At 42.5% G+C, this 15,553-nt stretch overlaps 1 protein-coding gene across 1 annotated transcript in view; it reads left to right on the top strand.

The window, feature by feature from the left end:
- Positions 1-15,553, top strand: part of mrpl10 (mitochondrial ribosomal protein L10) — a 46,916-nt gene that overhangs the window by 14,954 nt on the left and 16,409 nt on the right. The window contains exons 3-4 of the mRNA XM_084322413.1: positions 2,259-2,426; positions 13,278-13,422. Coding sequence (XP_084178539.1) covers positions 2,259-2,426; positions 13,278-13,422 — 313 coding nt within the window. The remainder of the gene's footprint in view (positions 1-2,258; positions 2,427-13,277; positions 13,423-15,553) is intronic.

Below are 15,553 nucleotides of genomic sequence, written 5' to 3'. Positions count from 1 at the left end.
GAAAGAAAAGTGAGTATTGTGGTATAATATATCCTCATGTAAATATATCCCCCTCCCCTGTGTCCCCCAAACCTGTACCCCCTCCCCCCCATCTGACCTATCAAATGGGACCACACACCCCCTTTGTTGAACTATAAAGGGCTCTTCCCGACCACAATCATGGCTTCTTACCTGGGTAATTTCAGCTGATCACCTGGGGCGAGAGCCTCAGCCATTCTCTCTATGTATTCTATCTGTTTGGTTAATAAACCTTGTTATTATCCAAGCCTCGGTTGACTGAGACATTCTTCATCAGGATATCCACAAATATCCCACAGCTCCCTTCAGTAACTGAGTTGGTCAGCACATTGTTCTGATGAAGGCTCCCTTCAGTGTAACTGAGTTGATCAGCACAGTGTTCTGACGAAGGCTCCCTTCAGTGTAACTGAGTTGGTCAGCTCAGTGTTCTGACGAAGGCTCCCTTCAGTGTAACTGAGTTTGTCAGCACAGTGTTCTGACGAAGGCTCCCTTCAGTGTAACTGAGTTGGTCAGCACAGTGTTGAGTGTTCTGACGAAGGCTCCCTTCAGTGTAACTGAGTTGGTCAGCACAGTGTTCTGACGAAGGCTCCCTTCAGTGTAACTGAGTTGGTCAGCATAGTATTCTGAAATTGACAATAAGTACCTCAGACAAAGAACCATATAACTAGAGTTTTCAGTTTAAAAACTGTATTATCGTTTCACACATGAAGGCGGTAGATGTTGAGCATTTTCTTGTGATGTATCACATTCACACTCCCAAGTGATTTGGGTTGACTTTACAAATGCAAATACGTGGGCTGTTGTAAAACAAAATTCCCAATCTGACTTATGTGGTTCTTCAGTGCAAAGTGTTACACAGGGTCAGATTAAACTGAATATATATATTTATTACTTGAGATATATTGTATATTTGTATATCGTCTGATATCCCTTGTATATTCTTTGTACATATACACGGAATATCCCTTTACCTAGTACAGGCCAGACCATAATATTCGTTCTCCTATTGGACAGCGATCCCCTAGGCGCCACGGCCATACCCCCAATGTCTAGTTCAAAGTCACCGCTAAGACATGCCTGGACATGCCCGGTTCTGCGCAAGAATACGAGACAGAAATAAGGCTGGTACTAGATTGTTCACCTTACGTATAAATACGGCGCAGGTGAATACAGCAGTATGTTAACCAATAAGTTGAAGCCTCACACCACGATACAACGTGCTGTGAAGTGGGCCCGTTTTTGCCCCGAAATAGAGCCTTGAGACCGCGTGCGAATTGATAGCTGAAGTGTCAGAGTTTAACGCTGTATCGTCGAGTTCGACCTATTCTATTATTAAGTAATAGTCTATTATGTATAGTGTATCGTGCGGCTACCGTTCCACAGTGACCAGCATTACCAACGTTTCCTCGTACCGAGCTAGTGTGCTGTGCTTATCCAGGCTGGGCGGCCTAACCTGGTGCCGTCATCCGAGGAGCCCTAGACGAGAACCGTGTGGATATGTACACTGGATAACCTACCCCGACGACTACAGAGCCCTTTTCGGCTGGATTATATTTGCTTTGGTCCTGTAGCTGATGGAGCGGAGAATCGTCTACACCCACTGCTGTGTGGGATTTACCCTGTGAGGAGCACCGTTGAGCCCGCCTCTAGGACCCCTGAGGCTGGCTAGCTTTCCTCCATGCGGCACTGCATACCGGAGAATAGCTGTTGTTCGTCTGCGGATCAAGGGATTATTGCACTGTCTCCTGTACCTGGAGTCTCCTTATTCCTCGTTGACCCAGACTTTCGCTACCGACAAATCCTCTCCCCTGCTGGCCTACAACCGGAGGGACCCTCTTAGTATCTCTAGTGTACCATATATAATTCTTATGATACAGGTGGTATTAATTATCTCCTGCGTAATATTCTCATGGACTTACGCTCTTGACCTATTCATGCACATTCTTCGCCTTACAAGCGCAACTCTCAATCTTGATAAGTAATGTAAGATAATCTTCGTGCTGCTAATAAATATTCTTCTAAACAGTATTTCTTGTGAAGCCGTGTTATTGTGGATATGTTCATTTCATATACATGTGTACTGTATGGCCAGTAGTAATGTACATAACTCAGTAGTGGTTTAATGATACCATACTTATTCAATACAGTCAGGGAATTGTACCCCTCAGTTACACAAAGAGTTCATGTTATCTGTGACATGAACCTTTCTCGTTTTCCCTTCTCTAATATTGCACTGTCAGGAGGAGAGTGGTTTGGTGTTACTCCTAAAGAAGCAGGCGAAGAGCATCTTCCAGGACCACAGGATGGTTGCTGTGGTGCAGAACAATGCCACCTGCGCAGAAGACATGCTGCTTCTCAAGCACAGGCTCTATAAGCATGGTGTAGCCGTCAAGTTCATCCCCAACCAGGTAAAAACATTTTACGTATTAATTTAGCTAACCAGGTGAATCTCCTGTTAAAATCAACGATCGACTTGTTCGAGGGCAACCTGGTCCAGAAGGCTGCACCGCTGCAGGCAGTTTCACACGAGACAGACAACAAATAAAAAGAGTTGGGTGGCAGGGAAATTACGGGCAGCTGTCGTGTTGTCCCTGGATCGTGCAAGTGAGCTGAATTCGTTTTTCAACAGATTTGACCACATGTCCCCCATAAGGGGAGGGGGGGTAACATCAACTCAAGAGACACAAACAAACTGAACAAGCAGGTGAGGAAGGCTGGACAATCTGGAAGTGGTTTGCGGAGAGGAGAATGAGAAAGGCGCTGGACGCACACTATCCTGGAGAACCCCTCCCACCTCCTCTATGAGGAGCTAGCAAAGCTGAGGAGCACGTTCAGCCATAGACTCATAAATCGTAAATCATACATCATAAATCACCTCGGTCAGTCCTTTGTGCCAGTAGCCATCAGGCTCCACAACCAAGGATGTAGCTGAGGGGCTACACAACCCTGACTGTATTTAAATAATGAGATTGACAAATACTAAATGATTAATTAACCAATATTAAATGTACACAAAATGGCGGACACTCTATTAAATGGGAGGTGAGAGGGGTACCAGGTTGAATAATCACATTTAATGTGTAACATAAACACAAATGTAAATAAATATAAACAACAACAAATATAATGGGGTTAATACAATTTTCTTATAAACATTATCCTAATTATTATACAATTTATATATATAACAATTTCCGAATATTATAATTCCTAAATTAATGGTACCAGGCCGTTGGAACTCTGAATGGAGGTGGATGGTGAATTGTCCGGAGGAGAATGATGAGGGCGGAGTCTAATGAGGGCGGAGACGACGATCTCTGGAGTTCCTACTCCAGAGGCTGATGTAGACAGTGACCGTGAAGACCGTCGGCCGGGTAGTCGCTGGATAGAAGGGTCTCATACGGACCGGGTTCCTATTGTCCAAACAACGCCCGAGCTTCTGGTAGTTCGTTAACCCTTTATACTGGGGCTAACAGCAAATAGTCCGTTGGTTGCTAATGCTATCTGAGTTCAGCCTCAACCGAACTCAGTCTAAACGTCCTCTTTCTCTGTTATCGTCTGCCTGTCGCCGTCGGCAGACAGGCACTCCACTTTTCCCCCGGACCGGCGATACTACGACACAGTTGACTAATAACGGCCCCAACGTTACCACCTCAGCGCTGTAGCAAAAACAACTCTCTCCTCACTTTTATTCTCCGACTAACGGTATCTTTTTTCTCCGTTCAATACGTGGTGAGTCGCTCGCGCTGTATATACAAAACTAACTAACTTTTTCTCCGTTCCAATGGGTGCGCGCTGTATACACAGCGTGCGATACAAGGAGCATTATACAGGCGAACAGTAAAACACTATCAGGTCAACAGTAAATATATATCTTATATAAATAAAACAATATATATATATATAGAAAATAATAAACGTGGACTTTAGGTGATAGTCTAATCTACCTTTTTGTTGAACTAATTCTAATTAGGTATTAATCTGGACCTTCAGAACAAAGGACATGGACTGACTAGGTTAACTGCTGGGGTACTGTTAGAACTGATAGGCTTTTAACTACTGAACCCTGCATGGACTCTAGCGCACATTGCACAAGGTCTCATTCATTCACATCTTCAATCATATTTTTATATGCACATGTATATTATTTATTGATAATCTGTGTAATCAGTTTATGTATACCAGGGTAGACTAAGGTTAGCGATATCTATTTGTACCTGGGGTTGACTTAAGATTGAGTCTGTATATTATACCAGGGTGGACTGTACTATACGTACATAGTGATATTATTGGTAGTCTGTATATTATACCAGGGTGGACTGTACATAGTGAGAATATGATGCCTGAATTTCCCCAAGGGGATCAATACAGGAATATCTTATCTTATTTTATATTGATAGATTAACATGTCTCACCTGTCCAGAGATGTGCAGATTAGACTTTTATCCTGCTAGGATCCTGATGAGGGTGCGCAAATATGATCACATCACCCCCACCCTCAGATCACTTCACTGGCTCCCCGTGGAACACAGGATTGAGTACAAGGTCTCCCTCCTCACTCACCAGTGCGTACACAGTGGTGCCCCTGCCTACCTCAAGGAACTCCTCACCCCCCACTCCTCCTCACGCTCCCTCCGCTCCGGCACAGCCTACCTCCTCAAAGCCCCCAGGACTAAGCTTCACACCATGGGCGATCGAGCCTTCTGCTCTGCCGCACCCAGACTATGGAATGCTCTTCCCATCCACCTGAGAGCACCACAATCCGTCGAGGCTTTTAACACTTTGCATGCCACGCCCGAGATTTCTCGGGTTTACCCCCCGCGGGTTGAATGCCCACTCACGAGAATTCTTGTATTTATTTTTTTTATTTTTAGCGATCTGAAATCATATTTCATCAACCGAGTCTACCGTTGGAAATTCAGCTACCTCAGGCGCTCAGATGTGAAAAAAACGCCCCCTATCGTCTCCCAGGTGGTAATTCACCCTTTTGGATTGAACTCAATGAAAATGAATGAGAAAAAAAAAACTCGGACTCCACATTTTACTTCTCACTCACGCAGCCGGCGTCTACCAGCTTCATGCTGGACTCTCAGAGCAGCGGTGAATATGTGTTTTACAATATACACGGTGAATCAATAAAAAGATCGATTTTTTCGAATGGCCATCAGGAATTGGAATAATCCATTTGGATACCATCTGATCTCAGGTAAGCAATCTATGTTACAAGTCTAAGGATAATCAGACCCGTTTTCACGGATATATAAGCTTTTATGTGATTATGTGATATGGCTGTTCGACTATGCGCGCCGTCAGGAAATAGGAGAAGCGATTTTCAGCGCGCACCACGAGCGCGCATGCGTACACATATACTATCGATAATCTAGCGTTTATTTGAAAACGATTCATAAATAGGGACGAACAATGACAACTTTCTAGAATATTCCAGTAAAAGGCGATTTATCATGGAAACCTCTTTCTTCTCCGTGAAAACGAGGGGTTTTCTAAATGCTATGAAACGGAAATGAACTGATAAAAAAACAATCTGCTTCGACAATGTTGACTGGAAATAGGTCATTGATAATGCAACGGGCAGATTAGACACATAGCCATAATTTAAAACATAAATTAGGCGATATTAACGTTAACATTGAAGTGGCCTTGGGCATTCAAGGGGGGTAAAAAGGAATTAAAGTGGAAATGAAGCAGTGAGCAATGTGATCCTAGTTTGTTTGTTGTGTACCTTGTGTAAGACAGGGTTCTATAATCAAATGTGAAATCTATCTTATTTGTCTGAAAAATCAAATATAATATCCCTGTTTTCAACATGGGCGCCGCCATTTTGTTGCTGACGTCATGGCTGACGTCATGAAGCTTGTTTGGTGTATACACTGCTGGTTAGTTGCCTATAGTGAATGGGTCAGTCGGTAAATAAAATGTTGCCTACAAAACAACGGGACCGCGGTGGTTCTGTTTGTATTGCTCCTGGCTGTTCAAACTAATTTTACCATGTGAGAGAGAGGAAAGTTGGTTAATTTCCACAAACTACCAGTGAAAGAAACAGTGTTGTTGGCATGTTGGCTCAGGCTGGCTGCACTCAGGCGGCGTGACCAGCCTGTTGGACAGGGAAGGAGGATCTGCAGCGAACACTTCATTGCCTCGGATTATGTTGTTGGGGGTGGAAGGTTTGTCCAGAAGACCACTAATCAGCTGAAGCCTGATGCGGTTCCCTCGGTCTTCGACAGACAGACCGGCGTTAGCTCTCGGGAGCGATCGCTAGCTAGTTGGCACCAGCCGGGGACCGGCGTTAGCAACCGGGAGCGTCGCGGAGCATTCAGCCTGCTGGCTACCTAGATCCACTTCAACCAGCCGAGCGTCGGGAGCTCCAGCAGCTTGTCGATGTGCTAATAGCCTGGAGCCAGCTACCGTTAGCTTGCAGAGGCTCCAGCACACCGACAAGCTGTGTAGCCAGCTACCGTTAGCTTGCAGAGGCTATTAGCACACCGACAAGATGTGTAGCCAGCTACCGTTAGCTTGCCGAGGCTATTAGCACACCGACAAGCTGTGTAGCCAGCAGGCTGAATGCTCCGCGACGCTGGTTGAAGTGGATCTAGGTAGCCAGCAGGCTGAATGCTCCGCGACGCTCCCGGTTGCTAACGCCGGTCCCCGGCTGGTGCCAACTAGCTAGCGATCGCTCCCGAGAGCTAACGCCGGTCTGTCTGTCGAAGACCGAGGGAACCGCATCAGGCTTCAGCTGATTAGTGGTCTTCTGGACAAACCTTCCACCCCCAACAACATAATCCGAGGCAATGAAGTGTTCGCTGCAGATCCTCCTTCCCTGTCCAACAGGCTGATCACGCCGCCTGAGTGCAGCCAGCCTGAGCCAACATGCCAACAACACTGTTTTTTTCACTGGTAGTTTGTGGAAATTAACCAACTTTCCTCTCTCTCACATGGTAAAATTACGGTAGTTTGAACAGCCAGGAGCAATACAAACAGAACCACCGCGGTCCCGTTGTTTTGTAGGCAACATTTTATTTACCGACTGACCCATTCACTATAGGCAACTAACCAGCAGTGTATACACCAAACAAGCTCCATGACGTCAGCAACAAAATGGCCGCGCCCATAATGCTAAATGCTTCAGAAATGCACACAACAAATCGTTTTTTCTTAGAAACTGCTTATTTTTATAACGTGATTTCTTCTGTGGCTTATCTAAATACTAATGTGATGCTATGAATATGTATTTATCGCACTGCTTCATTTCCACTTTAAGCTTGGGAAGTCAAAGTGTTAAAAGGGGCCTAAAAACATTTCTTTTTAACAAGGCTTTCGCCTGAATTTTTCTTTTACTTTTCTTTTTACTTCTATTCATTTGATTATTATTTTATTTTATTTTACTTTTTATGTTCTTCCATTTCATTGGTTGTTTTATTCATTTTAATTGTTTTATTCATTTAACTTTTTATCTTTATCTCCTGTAGCACTTTGAGATTCTCACAAATATAAAGTGCGGTACAAATTGACTCTATTATTATTATTATTATTATTATTATTATTATTATTATTATTATTATTATTATTATTATTATTATTATTATTATTATTATTGTTGTTGTGTTTGTTATGTTTGTCTGTTGCTTGTCTACCTCCACCCCTTAGTGTAAAGTAACTGAGTTCTAGAAAAGAGCTATATAAATCACATTTATTATTATTATTATTATTATTATTATTATTATTATTATTATTATTATTATTATTATTATTATTATTATTATTATTATTATTATTATTATTATATTATAAGTACTTATGACACAAGGTCTACTCCAGCTACACAATAGGAGTCTCCTCTTCTGTCTACTTGGACTTCTGCTAAATATTCATCATGACTTGAGGGCAGTTTTACAGGAGTGATGGGCACGGTAGTTATTCAACTATTCAAAATGACATAGGTATTCGACTGTAGCTGATGGTTTTGTTTGTGTACTGTCAACTGCATTTCTTTTCTTCAATGTTCAATAAATTTAACAAATTGGATTTTGGTTTCCTTATATATACTGTACATTGAAAACAGACTTTATGATTATTTGTTTAGTGAAGGTGAGTGTAGAAGCCAAAACTGACATTATTAGAGGTTGTATTGCCATATGTTATATTTTATGTATTTGTTTGGATTTATGTATTTATGTTGATTTCTGCCTGAATACATTGTGCCAGCCAGCCTGCCAGCCTGCCAAATTGGGTTTGTGGCATTAGTTCCCGTTGCTCACCAGTAGGTGACATACTTACAGGGTTCCCACGGTACCTGGAAAACATGGGATTAATTTTTTCATTTTCCAGGTATGGAAAGGCATGGAAACTGAGCAAAAGTGACCAATTACATGGAAATAGAAACAGTTGTCCTGGAAAATTTTATTGGATGATGTGTAATAAAATTTAACGATTGAGCACAGAATTAACATGAGTTTATAAAAACCCTTTACATGTGAACAGCTGTAGATGGATGATCCCATGTTGTAGAGCATGCTCTTGGCATCCTATATGGTATATTGGATGTTGGAATTTGATGCAGGCAACTTGGTGAGCCAAGGGAGCCTTGGCATCTACAGTGAAACTTGAGTGAAACTTCTTATGCAAGTTTATCCTCAAATGTAAGTAGCTGTGTTTTAACTGTGGTAAACCTGGGTTTATCAACGTTAGTTAGTAAGCAGTGCAATCTTGCTAACTAGCTAGCCAACGTTAGCTTTCATAACGAGCCAGTTAGCCAGCGCCAGGTACATTAGCTAGCCAACGTTAGTTCTCATAACGAGCCAGTTAGCCAGCGCCAGGTACAGTAGCTAGCCAACGTTAGCTCTCATAACGAGCCAGTTAGCCAGCGCCAGGTACAGTAGCTACCAACGTTAGCTCTCATAACGAGGCAGTTAGCCAGCGCCAGGTACAGTAGCTACCAACGTTAGCGCTCATAACGAGCCAGTTAGCCAGCGCCAGGTACAGTAGCTAGCCAACGTTAGCTCTCATAACGAGCCAGTTATAGGCAGAGAAGCTCTTGGAGGGTATCAACAGATCCCTGTCACCTCTGGACCCCAAGAAGCTCCTGCAAATATTGATGGATGGCCCTACAGTGAATTAGAAGTTCTTAAGAATATTCCAAGAGGACAAGAGCAAAGAGGACCCAGATGCACCAAAGCTCATCAACCTGGGATGTTGTGGACTGCATGTTGTGCATGGAAGTTTCCAGACCGGAGAGAGGGAAACAGGTTGGAAAATCGGAGATGTGCTGAGAGCGCTTTGGCAGGTGTTCCATGACTCGCCAGCAAGGCGAGAGGATTTCAGTGAGCTGACTAAAACTGCAAGATTTCCTCTGAAGTTCTGTGCCACTCGATGGGTTGAAGACTTGCAAGTTGCTGAGCGGGCAATCGAAGTGTGGCCAGCTGTGATGGCGTACATCCACAGCCACAAGAAACTTCCGAAGAGTAAAGTGCCAACATCTGCGTCCTACTTGACAGTCAAGAAGGCAACCGAAGACCCTCTTTTCCTGGCTAAACTTGAGTTTTTTGCTTTTGTTGCAAGACAGCTGAAGCCTTTTTTGGAGGTATTTCAGACAGATGCCCCAATGGTACCATTCTTGGCAAAGGAGCTCCAAAGCACCCTGACAGGCCTGCTGTCATGCTTTATCAAGAGAGAAGAGCTGGCAAAGATCAAGACACCTCACCAGCTCACTAAACTGGACCCCCAAGAGAAGCAAATCCATGTCCCTCTCAAACACCTGGACATAGGATTTTCAACCAAGCAGGCTTTGCAGAAGGCATCTGAGAAGCTCCAGGAAAATCCAGTGAAAATCGTGGAGTTAAAAAAAGAATGCGTCTCCTTACTCGCAATGACCTGCAAGAAAATTATGGAGAGAAGTCCTCTCATGTATCCAGCTGTGCGGCATATGAGGTCCCTTGACCCTGTGATGATTGTGACAGAAACCGAAAGTACAACAGCAATGTTTGAGAAACTCCTTCAGGTTCTCCTCAATGCTGGATGGTGCCCTGCCACAGAGTGTGACAAAGTCCTTTCTCAGTATAAAGCATTCTCACTCGATGTCAACACAAACCACAAAGCAGAGTTCCAAGAATTTGTTTACAGCTGCAGACTTGATGAATTCTTCTGAAGATATCTCAGTGGCAAAGAAGAGTATGCAGAACTGTGGAACATCATGAAATGTCTCTTCACTCTGTCTCATGGACAAGCTGCAGTAGAAAGGGGGTACTCTGTTAACAAGGATATGCTTGTTGAAAACCTACAGGAGAAGACGCTAATAGCAATGCGCTTGGTCCACGATGCAATGGCTGGGCACACAGATTAAGCTCTTCCAAAAGACCTCAAGCAACACTGCAGAGGAGCAAGGACAAGATATGAGATGTATCTGGAAGACCAGAAGAAGTTGAGAGAGCAAACCACCAAAGGGAAGAAAAGAAAGTAGCTCTGCCAGGAAATCCAGAAGGTGAAAACAAAGCGGCAAAAAGTAATGACTAGTGCTGAAACAATGGAGAAAGAAGCACATGAAATGGCAGGCATGGCAGAGAAGCACGATTTTACACTGCTGTCAAAAATCAAATGCCTATCGGAAAGGGGTTGCTGATAAAAAGGAAGAGATGGCAGCTCTAGACAAAGCTCTGAAAGAGCTGCAAGAGTCTGTCAATAAGTTAAAGCAATGAGGTATGCGCAATAGCCTTTATGGATGTATGAAAGATTGTAATATTTATTGGTCACATAAAGACAAATATAACACCATTTTAGGTTATGGAGATGACATCAAAATAACATTCTGTTTCAGATCTTCAGACTGTAGAGAGGAGGAGTAAGAGGAGTGGAGAGGGGCATTGAGCATGACCTCAGAGTTGCTTTGTCTACCATCACCCCAGACTTTGAGACTCTTGTCAGGAGCAAACAACATCCCAGTTATCCCATTAGTTCCCTGGGATGTTAAGCTAAGAAGTCTGCTAAGAAGGATATATTATTATTTATTATTATTATTATTATTTTATTTCATTGTGTTTTTAGCCCTTAGTTGCACTTTTGTTGCAACCCCTGTTATCCCATTAGTTCCCCCAAACTTAGGTCTGTTATGTTAAGCTAAGAAATCTGCTAAGAAGCATATTATTTATTATTATTTTATTTCATTGGGTTTTTAGCCTAGTTGCACTTTTGTTGCAACCCCAGTTATCCCATTAGTTCCCCCAAGGGAGGAGGAAGAGAAGAGGCCGCGAAGATGGAAGAGGAGGATGACAGAGGAAAAGGGAGAACAGTGGAGAGGAGTTGAGAAGAGTAGGAAGAGAAGACAGGAGCGGACACGAGGGGAGGTGTGGAGAGAAGAGGACAGGATGAGATAGGAGAGGAGTGGAAGAGAGAACATATATCAATACCAGTGCTCATGTGTTCCAGTTCAATAAATTGTTGTTCATCTACAGCTTGTTGCATTATTTCATGCATTGATATTATCAATAAGACATAATCTCTAAGCATTTACAATGTAGACTTGACTGGCACATCTTTTAAATCAAGTAAGTAGTCAGGTGTCCTAGGGGGTTGTGTGTGATGGGAGGGGGGCGCGGATGGGGGCGGAAAACTTCAGGGGCCTATAGATCATCACTTAATATGGTACCTGGAAAATCAGGAGGTAGTATGGAAAAAGATTTCGAGGCAAGCGTGGGAACCCTGACTTAGCTACTTAATGGGTAACGGGACTGATGACAGCAGGTGTGTTTGGTTACCGGCAGAGCCTAACAGTTTTTGACCGTCGTCGACACGGCACGTTGTTTGGTTATCGTTTTGTTTGTAGTGTTTGTTTGTTAATTTGAAGGTACCTTTGGCGTTTACCGTTTACTTCATATCACATGCAAATTGTGCATTCAGTAATTATGTGGTAAATAAGCCCATTTGGGGTGTTATTGGAACGGACCTTGTGGACATTCAAGCCTTTCACCAGACGAGTATCCAGCACGAGCCACAGGCGTGTCAACTTATGTTTTAGCCGGTTTTCAGCCTCCTCAGGGCTTTATAGATTTATTGTTTTGTTTAGTCAAGTTAGGCCCTTATAGTGAGGATCACATAAGCCCTGCAGACCACATTAGGAGTGTACACTATTTGTAAAAAAATATATATATATTGAAAATGTAAATATTGATATATCTTCAAATGCCCATTTATGCCTAATGCTTAACACTTTGGTCGCCAGGCTTATATTCTTAATATACCATCCTCCGCCAGCTCTATTTGTCTATGGGGATGTTTACCTTCTTTGCAGGGCTATAACTTTTTAAATTGTATTGCTAAATTGACATTACTATGGCCCATTCAACGTCAAGTATCTATTGTTCAGGGTGTAGCAACGTTATACTTTTTCATTCATACTAAAATACGGTCTAAAGTATAAGTATGTTTTTATCGTTTTCTGCAGCTTTCTCCAGAACGTGATTTATAGCCCCAAATGCATTATATTGATGATCAAATACAGTTTGATAGGAATCTGCGCGAGATAAAAAATTTCAAATGGACGTGCTTCTAGAAGTTACTACTGATCATCTGATGTTGACCGGATGGGGGGGGGGGTCGTTTATAATTCCGTGACCAACGTTAGATGATTCATCTAGTGTGGGTGATATGATCATTAGAGCAGTTAGTATCGAACATGTTAAAAAATAACGCTGAATCTTACCGTAGCTTCCTCATAGCGTTGGGCGATGAGCGTGGAACAGAAATATTCCTATTATGGGATGTAGAAATATGCGATCCATTTCCAGGTTGTATAATAGTATATACGTCCAAATCATGTTGTTTATCGAGTTATTGGTAACGGATTGCTATCCGTTGTGTCTAGCTCGAGTCCTGGGACTATTACCGAGTGATCGGACCAAATTGGAATGAGTACCAGCTTCCATTTCCTGTTTCTGCTCTGGGCGATCCGCCGATCGGCCACCAGATGGCGCTCTTGAACCGTTGGAGAGTTGAGAGGGGAGCAACAGTAGATCTCATGTCTCCGGGGGAGAAATATGATTTCGATCACAGATTTTTGAAATATTGATATCAAAGACGTGGTACGGCGTCTTTGGCAGAATGAGCATGGCGGGGAAAGACGTGGTACGGCGTTTTTGGCGATTAAAGTGTTAATGATGCAATTTATCCTTAGTTCACAGGTCAACGTGTGCTGTGGTGCAGGTGTGTTGTCTCTCTGAGTGCCATTCTAGCTTTTTAATTGTGCTCTTTCTCAGGTGATGAGGTCATTCCTGGCAGACAGCCCGTACAGAAACATGGCAACCCTGTTCATCGGCCCGACGGTGCTGTTTATTAGTAAAGAGCCCAAGGCAAAGGAGATGCTGCAGGTCCTGAGGAGCAGCCCCCAGATGGTACTGCTGGGTATGTGTACCTCATCTACATCTAATCATAGAAAACAACTTGACACAGTCTGGCTCAAGTGCATCAAATAGCATCAATTGTGAAAAACCCACCAGATATCAAAGAAATACACGCACATGTTAAAGTCAGCATGAGTCATAAATGCCTAACCGTTTTATGTAGTACTATATACTATATATCTCACATGAAGTATACGGTAAGTTGTGGCATCCCTAGTTGAAGGTTTATCACCTTATGGCAACAAGGACACTGCCAGCTTGCTGCTTTTGTTATTCCATTTCCTATGTGTGTGTGTGACACTGTATCTAGAAAGGGATATATTAGCCTTCGAGGCCCATCGATTTTGATAAAAAAAAACTCCTCACAAATATCTCTGTTACGAGAAGAATGAGCTAGCTAAGCAGTTTCGACCATATCAATGTATTCAAGAATCAAGAGGTTTATTTGTCACATACATACCAGGGCATACAGTGAAATGCGGGTGGTCTTGCCCGCATTGATTGTGTAAAATACAATAATAAAATAGAATGAAATAGGCATAGAAAAAATAAAATAGATAAGACACAAGATATGCATGGTAAAAATAAAGACATGCTAGGTTCCTGAGAAACTGGTTCTTATATACACTACTATGCAATATACAATTTACAATGTTAACTCTTAATGTATCTCAACTATAGTTTCAAGTTCAAGTTTCTTTAATAGTTGTCATACAGAAGTACAGAATACTTTCATACAAAATGCTTCTTACTGTTACGCTCCAGAGACTGTGCTAGACAAGATAGTATCAAATAACATAGTATAGCATGTAATTTAGAAGAAGAAAATGAGGTCACAGTGTTCGGTATAGACATATGTACAATGTTCTGAGTTACCATATAATATACAATACTATGCAGTGTACTAATGTACAGTACTATATAGTGCAAAGCAGAAATGGGATGAGGTACAATTTAGGTACAATTTACAGTAAGGTGTACGAGTTGTAGTGCAATCCTTCATCAATAAATATAAAGTGTGGGGAGTGGGTGCTACAGTGTGTTTGTTTAAAGTAGGTGTGTGCTATAAAGTGTGTGGAGTGGGTGCTACAGTGTGTTTGTTTAAAGTGAGTGTGTGCGTGTGGATGTGTGTGCTATGTGCGTTTGGTGGTTGTTGTTGTGTAGTGTTCATTGTTCGTTTAGCAGCCTGATGGCCTGGGGATAGAAGCTTCTTCTGAGTCTTTCTGTGCTCGCCTTGAGACTCCGGTATCGCTTGCCTGACCGCAGCAGTTCAAAGAGGCAGTTGTTCGGGTGACTGGAGTCTTTAATGATTCTCTTAGCCTTGCCCTTGCAACGCTTGTTGTAAATGTTCTGGAGGGGGGCAAGCCCCCCTCCAATTGTGCGTTCGGCTGAACGTGTCACTCTTTGTAGTCTGCTTCGGTCTTGTGCAGTGCTATTCCCAAACCAGGAATACAGTACCTCCTTCTTTTAAAGTGTTTCTAAAGATTCTATTTTTTAAAGTGACACTTTGTTTAAAGTGATTTCTTTAGCGGTTGCTGCATGGTCCTGCAATTTGGCCCCATAATTACACATCCGATCCGGATATGGCGTGAAACACAAAAAAAATATTCTAATCCACATAAATGGCATAATCATACTCCCTTATTCAATAACAATGCACTCCTGATTAGAAAACGACCTATAGGATTCCCTAGATGGGAAAAGCAAGGCATACATACATTAGGAGATGTTTTCAACAAACAGGGTATTTGTAGCTATGATGAAATAGAAAAAAAGTTTAATCTCACCGGTTCCACATATCTTTTTTACGCACAATTATTGTTATGTTTGAAGACTCACGGTGTTCCATTAAGGATACCAATTGCACACCACAGATACCACAAAATTTTCTATGAAAGAGAGACATCGAGAGGTTTTGTATCAGATTTTTATCATCAATTACTAACGGCTTCGTATGAAACCCTCCACCTAGACTCTGTTTGGAGGAGGGATATACCAGACCTAGAAAAAGATTTTGATTGGCAAGAAGCCTGGGCAAATGTTCGACTTGCATCAAGGAACCCGGACCATCAACAAATCAATCTTAACTATATTCATAGGACATACTTGACTCCTATAAGACTGAACAGAAT

This window comes from Notolepis coatsorum (assembly GCF_963971535.1).
Source record: "Notolepis coatsorum genome assembly, chromosome: 10".
NCBI classification, from domain to species: Eukaryota; Metazoa; Chordata; class Actinopteri; order Aulopiformes; family Paralepididae; genus Notolepis; species Notolepis coatsorum.
The sequence above is the reverse complement of the archived record's forward strand: the minus strand, read 5'-3'. Positions and strand labels throughout refer to the sequence as shown.